The sequence below is a fragment of the Phallusia mammillata genome, chromosome 5 (genome assembly GCF_965637545.1).
Source record: "Phallusia mammillata chromosome 5, kaPhaMamm4.hap1.1, whole genome shotgun sequence".
Lineage (NCBI taxonomy): Eukaryota > Metazoa > Chordata > Ascidiacea > Phlebobranchia > Ascidiidae > Phallusia > Phallusia mammillata.
The window spans coordinates 25,889,624-25,899,156 of record NC_137256.1 but is presented as its reverse complement, the minus strand read 5'-3'; the positions used below and the strand labels follow the sequence as shown (position 1 = coordinate 25,899,156).

The 9,533-nt window shown below is 34.4% G+C and overlaps 1 protein-coding gene and 1 long non-coding RNA gene across 5 annotated transcripts; one reads left to right on the top strand and one right to left on the bottom strand.

The window, feature by feature from the left end:
* Positions 1 to 1,036: 1,036 nt before the first annotated feature.
* LOC145228634 (uncharacterized) lies at positions 1,037 to 9,330 on the top strand. 4 transcript variants are annotated; one of them, XM_080093799.1, is made up of 11 exons: positions 1,037 to 1,196; positions 1,579 to 2,100; positions 2,708 to 2,793; positions 3,502 to 3,716; positions 4,018 to 4,190; positions 4,918 to 5,061; positions 5,793 to 5,879; positions 7,462 to 7,500; positions 7,633 to 7,736; positions 8,384 to 8,524; positions 8,983 to 9,330. In XM_080093799.1, the coding sequence occupies exons 6-11, from the start codon at positions 5,042 to 5,044 to the stop codon at positions 9,006 to 9,008; spliced, it is 417 nt and encodes a 138-aa protein (XP_079949925.1). In that variant the 5' UTR covers positions 1,037 to 1,196; positions 1,579 to 2,100; positions 2,708 to 2,793; positions 3,502 to 3,716; positions 4,018 to 4,190; positions 4,918 to 5,041; the 3' UTR covers positions 9,009 to 9,330. The 4 variants fall into 4 exon arrangements, with proteins under 4 accessions (XP_079949925.1, XP_079949924.1, XP_079949926.1 ...); XM_080093798.1 differs by lacking the exon at positions 1,579 to 2,100; XM_080093800.1 differs by lacking the exons at positions 1,579 to 2,100; positions 7,462 to 7,500.
* On the bottom strand, positions 4,746 to 5,838 carry LOC145228785 (uncharacterized). The gene is made up of 2 exons (XR_013860298.1): positions 5,783 to 5,838; positions 4,746 to 4,950 (listed from the first exon to the last, which is right to left on the bottom strand). It is a non-coding gene; the product is annotated as an uncharacterized LOC145228785 (long non-coding RNA).
* Positions 9,331 to 9,533: the final 203 nt, after the last annotated feature.

Sequence of the window (9,533 nt, the reverse complement as noted above, 5' to 3'; positions counted from 1 at the left end):
ATTAATAAAATTGTTGCAAAGAGAAAATATATTTTTAGGCATGAAAACATAAAAATGGCATAAAATAATGTATTTGCACAAATCCATAAACACTAGATTACAAAGCAACAAAAATAGATTAAGTTACAGTGCAACTAATATACAAATATATGTGATATATGTATATGTAATATACTGTGCACAAATAAAATAAATTTACTTTAAGTTGATGAAAAAAAAGTCCTTCATCCTCAAATGCAACAAAAAAAATTGATAAACATGTTTGTAGAAGTTACAGCATCAGTATTATGAGCGATAATACTGTTTTTGTACATCATTTTTACTCTTATTTTTAAAATATAAGGCATTATTTTGCCCTTTTGTGATATCATAGAAAGACAATTGTCTGTGCAAGATTATTTTATTTACGCGGCAAAATTTGGGGATTACCCGTGAAAAATCTCTTACCAACAATAAACTTACCAACAATAAACTTGAAGACGAATTAATCCGCGTCGGTTCTGACTGGTTTAATAAACGGCACATCCGAAAAAGGTTGGCTTTTGTTACTGTGATATTGTTTTACCTCATTCGTGCCTTGTCTAAACATGAGATACATTTGCAATAGTTGGATATTGAAAAAGATTGAGGCACATTAGATTAGGATTACAATATCTGTCTGAGCAAAATTCCGGACGTCTTCAACAAATATCTTAGGCGACACCAAACATGCGATATGCTGCATATTATTACATGTTGCCATCCCAAAGACAAAATAGCATCACTAGCACAGAGACAAAAGGCGCAGTTTTGTTTGTTTGTAAGTTACAAAACGGAAAGTTTCACAGGACCTGACTTATTTAACAGAGTTTTGATAGCTTTTAAGAAGCAATGAAATAGCCTTAATTTTTGCTGAAAAGTTGATTTGTATGAATGTTGAATAATTATCAAAACATGGCCCAAGTAAAAAGCGAAAAATGATGTGAAACAAAATTATTTATTTACCTTTTGTGTTTGTATTAAATAATTCTTACTTATTTTTTTTTCCACAGCTACCCATTGAACAAAAAAGTAGGTTAGTTTTAACTGATCTAAATATATATTGCAACAACTCTAATATGTTGGATAAAACGTGGATTAAGCCAAATGTCTCTGCTCTGCACATATGGATTTATTACTTATGTGAAGCCATCTCAACTTTCTGACACTGTTTTGAGGTAACCAATTTACCATGTTAGTTTTCAGCTTTGCAAAAAAGGATATGTTTATTTTTCTGTTATTAAACTGTGTTGAACAAGTGGGTCAAAATTGTCCACACTCCATTTTAAGGGTCATTTTTAAGTCATTTTTATTTTTAAAAAACCAATTGTATGCAATTATGTAAACCTAGGGTATGCAACCTTGGTCACTGTGGGATCAAATACAATTACCAATTTTAAGTGATAGGCCACACCTTTATATATCACAAGGTGATTTTACTTTGTTGCATACCAAAAATATCTATATTGAGTTAACTACAACTAAATTTTGCTTTCGATTTATCCCCAAAAGGCACATTAATCTACTCAAAAATATATAACAATTGGACTTGTTTGGTAGTACATTTGAAATCCAAGCTTCTCTGCGGGCCGCACAACCTTTTATCAATGGCCCGCAGGTTGCACACGCCTAAACTAAATTTCTGGTATGTGTTTGCAAAACGATTTGTAACAGATATTTTATATCTGATGATGCATGAAATATCAAACACAAGCGAAAGAGATGAAAGTTATTTAACCTGTTGGGATTAATTCTTACTTTTCACGGTAGCCACAAGAATTTATTATAGTTCACATACATTTTATGTTAAACACCCTTTTGCACATAAATGTCAAATAGGTTAAATACCAACATTTTTTCGCAAATCATTCATTAGTATTCATAACTGTTAAAAATCCAAAGATTTTGCTTTATTGGTTCCCTACAGTAATGGACACATACTGTTTTAGAATTGTACAAAAACAATTGCATTTGTTACTTGGAATATAGGGTGTTCAGCAATATATAATTTTACTTTGATTTGTACATGATGAGCACCACAGTCTGATATTAAAAGGATGCTGTAATGATTTTAAGCTTTAGGTAAGGGACTGTGGACCTCAGTGTTGAAACTGCTGATGGTTTCCTAGCTTGGTATCAACAATATTGTTAATACGTAAACACATACTTTACTTGCAACTTGCTGCACTTGGAGCTGTTGCATCTTTTTGTATTGACTTATCAAATTGTTAATTGTGACAGAACAGGGGTTTAAGTGAAAAAATCTTTGCTCGAAAAAATCTGAAGTAAGGTTGTTATTGTTTAAAGAGCATTTTAGTTTGCTGTTTTAAATTTTGGCCCAATCAGCCTATAAGTTATCTTTACAGCTCTTAATATGTGTTAAAGCGCCTGGGCTTCCAGACAGTCAATTCCCATAGGAGCGATTGGTTGGTTTTTGTCAATTGGACGCTGCTTTATGCATGAACACACATGCCACTGGGCTATTTTCGTGTTGGAATAGAGTTGCAAGGTTTTTAGTTGTTTTGTATCACAATGAAAGATGTTGCATATATTTAGTGGCAGATGTTACATATAATTTTGGTCTATGAGAGCAGAGGCAGAATTTATTGTTATATTCCACTCCTTACCATACAAACATTTGTAAAATCTCTGTCACTTATTCACACATTCATATTTTTCTATAACACAGGTTTATCGACGGAATGTTTGCTTAATGCAATTCATGCAGTATATCCCTGGAATTGCAACAGCACAATGTTTCTCCTACATGTGCAGGTATGTAGATAGAACAGGAGTCCACAACCTTTTAACTATATATGCCCACATCACAGGTCCCTATTTCAACAATGGCCACCAGTGTGCCAATGTTTGTAAATTACAGTTTTAAGGAAATGATATTTATTCCATAATATCCAATTCACTGGTGCATAAAAGTACAGACTGGTGTGTAATTTCATCCATAGACTTAACTTAACCACTTGCTTCTAGCAGTTTTCACATCACTATTTACATTGTTATATGTTAAGACTGTGGATTGCTTTTAAACAACATGCATACAAACAGTCTAGCTGCTAGGTTCCTATATCTCCCAAGCATGTAATATGTACATTTTTGATCCCCTGAAATCTTAACTTAAGAAGCCAAAATCCACAAGAGCAAATGTATCAATATATTGGTCATTATATCACAGTCGCCAGCATACAAATTTTAAAAGATGCTCTAGAGACAAGCTGCTGTACTGCCACTTTTTGTGCAACTTTAACTTATAGGTAATCAGTTGAATTAAAAGTGTTAAAATTATCCTGGCTTTGTAGCAAGCTTGTAACAAACAACTTTAACTCTTATATTAATACCTGTCATATTAAATTTATGATTTGATTTACTTTTTGTGGAAAAAATATTGTATTATTTGCTCCTTCTCTAATAATGTCTTCTTTTCTATGTAAAACCACAACACTATTAATTAGTTACGTTGTTTAACAGGTGATCAACTTCCTAATTTGGTCGGTTCTTGGATCACTGCCCAACTTTTGGCATCCCTGACTCATTTGTATTACCTTCACCTGAATGTTATATCACTTGTCAATACGAAATATCAGTTTCTTCATCACCATGTTCGTTCCGGTGCCATGGAGGTAGCTGAGAGTCAGTGGATGTTACCAAAATAACAATAATAAACAAGTCGGACTGCAAAAAAGGTTAATATGGATTAATTATTTTTAGGGATGTAGAACATAACGGTTATAAGGCTTCATGAGATAATGTTTCTTAACTGCTGGTACAGTTTAAGAAAGAATATTTTCTATTATACATGAGAGAAATTAGTAACAAAGAAACCAAAGAGGTTTGTTTAGATTTTATAAAATCACCGGCCTGCAAAACTTGGTGAAAAATGTTATCGGTCTGCAAGCTCAACAAAGTTAAAAAACACTGTATTGGAATTTATTTTGGTGTTTTATAACACACAGTAAAGTTATCTTTAATTATGTTTAATTTTAGAATTTGATCGAAACTGAAACTACCATTGGAGGGATGTGTTGCTAAAACTGATGGAGAGATGTGAATGTTTGTTACAACTGTTTTGTTACTCTGATGGTCGGCTTGGTTATTAAACACATACAGAATTTATTGGAGAAAAGTCATCAGGATGGACTCGACTGATTCTGTTTTAGGTAGGAATTTTTTACATATTTTTTCACTTGCTATATTGTGGGTTATGGTTTATGGATGTGTCAGATATACATATATTCTGTTTCATTACATTAGGATTATAGATTTCAAACTAGCATTCATTGAGAAAAACTCTAATATTTACTTATTTTGGTTCAAAGTTGAAGCAAAAAGCCTGAAAAATAAGACAATCATAAACTACATTATTAGTCAAATAATTTCCAGCTAATTTCATACTTTTTGTTGCTTTAGCCAAGACAAGCCCGCTTTATGCGTGATAATGTATTTTCGTCTGTGCACCGACCTAGGGCTCTTGTTTGCGTTTGGCACATGACCCAGTCTATTGTAGGCTGCAATTTCATGACATTTGTACCCTTTAGATGGCAAACATGAGATATGTTTAGAATAAGGTTCAATATTCACTTCTTTAGCCTGGAACTGTACTTTTGAAGCCAAGGCATTTGTTGTTGTATTTTAGCTAAATATATAACATATGATGACTCAGCAAAAACAAGTATCTTGTGAAACACTTTTAATAGGAATAACAATGGCCTAAATTGGCTTAAAAGCGACATGCTTTATTAATTAAACGTTTCGAAAAATGCTCTTGCCATCATCAGTGATATGAAGGGGCCACATCATTTACACCCATTTATATCCACTTGAGTCACGTAAAAGATTGATAAAAAGGTATTATTCCAAGATCCTAATCTTTGTTGCAATGCTTAGGTTTTCCATCTACTTCGATCCTTTGATGCTTTGCTGGAAAACAGTGGATCATGAAGAGATTAATTACAAACGACAAATTTAATGTTACAACCTAATTGGCAAATTCAGAAGATACAAAACATCTATGAACTGGTTTTTGCTGAGGTATCATTTTCTCATTTGTGTGCCATAGGTAATAAGGCAAGTAAGAGTAAAATGTATTGAGAATGACAGCTTCCAGCAAAACTGAGGTAATCATATACTGATCTGGGTAAGCAAATATAATTGCAACACACAAACAAATTCATGTTGGGTCTTAAGCATAATGTTGCAAACCAGTGATAAAATATTGATTCTTATTCTGTATATGGTAGATATATAAATTGATGTGGTTGCTACATGCTTTAGTATTAAATTCTGAACTATATCTTGTTCCATGATCAGCAATACATTGAAGCAGTAGTTGGTATATAAAACATCTTTCTTTGAAAACATTTGGTGTAAGATGTTTATGTGCTTTGTGCTTTTTATTCACTTAACACTTTTGCCTCCAGTTTACCAAAAGCCATTAATTTTTTTTTGGACTTACAAGAGACATAGCCCTCTGTATTTTAAATTACTACCAATGTATGCAAGATGAAATTTCCATGTAAAGTTTTCTTTAAAAGGATAGAGCTGATTTTGGCAGAAAATTGATTATAATGAGTTCCAGCATTGTCATGCACAACTGCATTTCATCATTAAGCTATAAAACATAAGATGACTCAGCAAAAACAAGTATTTAGTGACACAATTTAAAATATCTTAATTTGATAATCACAGAAGCTTAACACCAGATATTTTGTTAATGTTACTTTGATAAATGTGTTCATTCAGATTTGTTTACATTTGTGTAGATTTCCAAGATGGATGAAGTGGTTGGTTCGCCGCCTGGAAGTCCTGCTGCACAACAAGCGACCCCAGCAGATAAACAGGCAGACTCTGTAAGTTTCAAGACTCTGATTGCTTTGACAAACTGCACAGTTTTGCTAAGTGACGTTTCCCCAAATTGGCTTCGATCAGGTTGGTGTATAACCTGGTAAATCAACATCTGAGCTATGCAAGCTTAGTGGTTTGCCTGCCGAAAGTCATTCATGTCGTTATCTTTCGTACTGTGATTTGTATAATACTGTATTGCTAGTAATGAACATGTTAGAAGGAAGTTGCTGACTGATGGTCAAACTGGCGATCCCCTACTATAAAGCTGACATGTGCAGCATACGAGGTAGGCATCGGTGCTTGTGATTCGACTTTCTGTTGGCGCGGCTTATTAGTCGCATAAAACAAAACGCGTTTGCTTCACTTAAACCTCAATACAAACCCGCTTTGGTCATGTAACCGCAAATGCACGTGCCCCCTCCTGCCCTACGTGCCGTCGCCCATGATCATAAAGGCCGGTTTACACCAAGCGCGTTCGAAGCGAGCAACGCGAAATTTCTTGTTCTATTTAAGCAACGCGTGGGAAAGTCCCATTTCGCGCTTCTCTCGTTTGCGCGCTTCGCGTCTGGGTTGCTCCGTGAGCAACAGAAACGGCGTTTCGCGCGAGAATTTTGCCCAGAATATATAGGAATGATCAGTCTTGGTCATTTATGTCGGTTACTTTGTAGTCATATGGAGGTTTAGGCGCTGCAACTTTATTACACAATGTCAATTGATGCAAATTGTAAGAATAATCACTCATAAAAGTGCTGGACAGTCATATTTCGCGCTGTCATATCAAAGAACACATGATCAATGTAATATTTTCAAATGGTGATAGAATCGGTGCAATGGCCAAGTTTTGCAATGTACAGACCCACCAGGTAGATCAAATTGAAAATACATAGTTTTTGGAAACTTTAATGGGTATTAACTTTGTTGTATTTTATCCCCCAAAATGGTACACGTTTAAGTTTTAGAGTGCAACCATGTAAGATAAAAAAGACACACGAATACTTTGGAGAACAATTTCTTAAGTTAGCTGCACAGAGTAGAGTAGTTTTGCATTACATAAACAACGACTTTGGTTTAGGAGCAATTTCATTATCAGTTGCAAAACCACATTTTTAATGGTCACGGGATTTGTACTGTGTACTATTGTTTGATTAAACCTTCACATGCAACAACTAAACGTTGTTTGACCCAAAAACAATTTATTTTACACACAATTTCATGAAATTAATTGCAAGTCTTATCATATATTGGCAGTGCATCACTGTCGGATGAGCGGACGAAACGACTTTGTTTGCAACGTTCGCGCCTGGTGTAAACCTCGATTTTCGCGTCATTTGCGTGAGGAAAAAAAGAGCTGTTCGCGTTCGCGCTTGATGTAAACCGGGCTTAACAAGTAACAGCAAATTAGCGTTAAAAACAAAATCGCTGAAGTTTATTATAGTGTAGTAATTTATTCAGCTTCAAGCAAGTTAATTGAACTATAATATTAACAAATGAAAGTAAATTCCTTTCCTTAAGTTCTAGAATTCCTACCGGTTGAAAACCACTGGCAAATACGTATATCACCTCACAATATATTCTTATTTTCCGAAGAAATCCGATGTTTTCCGATCTTCCATGGCACGATGCAAAGTGAGTTGCCATGACAACGGTATGAGAAGCAAATGATGCTTTGCATTTGTTTCCTTGACAATAGAGTGACAAAGTGGGTTTCAACTTTAGTAACCATGGCAACAATGTGACAAAACTCTTCTCCGTTACCAGGGCAATTGAAGATGACTCGCCATTTTTTACAAATTGTCGAACACTTGGAACTCTAGTTTCCATGGCGATTTCTAACTTTCCCAGAGCTACGTCATTTGTGTGCAGTAAGTTGAAATTTTTCACCGAAGTTCGTTAACTTTTGTTTATTCTGTTCTTGCTGTCTAAAATGAAAAGCTCGAAACACAATTTAACAAGTGCTGATTGAGCCGTGTATTGTATTCACAAAATCAAATCAATGTTTTTGATGCAAGCATTTTTGCACGTATTTGAATTGTTAGTAATAATACCACGGTTTATCTGCATGTATATTTACATTCAAATTAATTCGCATAAAATCAATTGAATCACACTTTGGAGAAAAAACTTAGTTACTTTGTTTTAATAATTCCTATTTATTAACGGTTAAAAGATAGAATTAGGCGAATTTTTAATTTAGCAAGATTTAAACAATTCAACAGGGTAATTGTATTTACATAATTTACACTGATACGGAAAAATTAATAAAAGTCCATATTTTCATCTTTGGAAGAGAAATGTTGATTTTATTCGCATTTAAACATCATCGTTGATTGACTAAGTATTGCTCATCCAGCAGTTTTATTGTAAACAATCGACGTTTCGTCGAAACGTCGAAACGTCGATTGTTTACAATAAAACTGCTGGATGAGCAATACTTAGTCATACATTATGCCTGGCAGCAATAGCTTATTTCATCATCGTTGATTCTTTAATTCCTTCATTCCGTTTCCAGTATCCCCAGAGCATGTTGTGCTCGTGACCTCGTCTTCCCCATTCAGCGTTGAGTTTAGATTGGTAACAACTACGATACCACCATCCACCGTTGGCGCGATAACCAAGTGCACAGTTGCCCCAACTCTTCCTGTGTCACAATGTAATATTCCAATAAAACTTAACCTCGATACAAACTACACAAACACATAGTGAAATAATTAATCGTGTGTTTCAACCAATAGCGCCATTATTTTATCAGTTGTGACGTCACACAAGCTGGTTTGTTGATTTTATGACGTCACACGGTAACTAACAAATGACTTTTTGGTATTTTTTATTTTGCAATTAACGGTTTAAAACACGAATATTAAACCTACGAGTGTAGTGAAGATTTTTGTATTTACTCAGTTGTTTTTTAATTTAGACAAAAATTTATTTTGCAATTTTTTCATTGTGTTTTTCCTGTAGTTTATATGATTTCTGTGCAATTTATTTTGCACAATTGTTTTGTCTTGCAATATGACGTCATAAAACAAATTCACAATGGAACAAAAATAATCTTTTCATTTGACAATGCGGAAATATTTTTATACTAATGTACATAAACTGTATTTACAGATCATTATCCCGATCTTTGGTGCTGAATTGCATTCCGTTGTGATATCTCAAACTGTCACCAGCCGTTCCACTAAAGTCAGAAACATGTAAACGATAATTGTCTGATTCGTCGTCGATTGCAAACGAACTGCGAAAACAAAACACATTGTTGGTGTTTTTTGTGTTTATTATGGGTCGCCTTCTCTAAGGACACACATTTCGCTTTCCTTGAGATTTTGTTTTTTCATGTTTTGTGAAAAACGAGGTTTAAACCAGGGAGTCGAACCGGAACTGAACCCGAACCCGCGAACTGGCTTGCGCGGTTAAATTCATTAAACCTGATTCGTAATAAGCGTTTTGCTCAAAACCCGAACCGGAGTTGGACCCTATATTTTGTTTGGCGTTGAACCTTAAACGAAATGGTAAAAATACAGCCTGTATTATATTTTCTGTAATCGCCATCACAAAGTTTATTGACTTCAAACAATGTACTGAAGAATACGCGACATAGAGCTACAGGGCGTTTCAAAAAATGATTATGGTAAAATTAAGTTAATGGAAACGGAATTTAA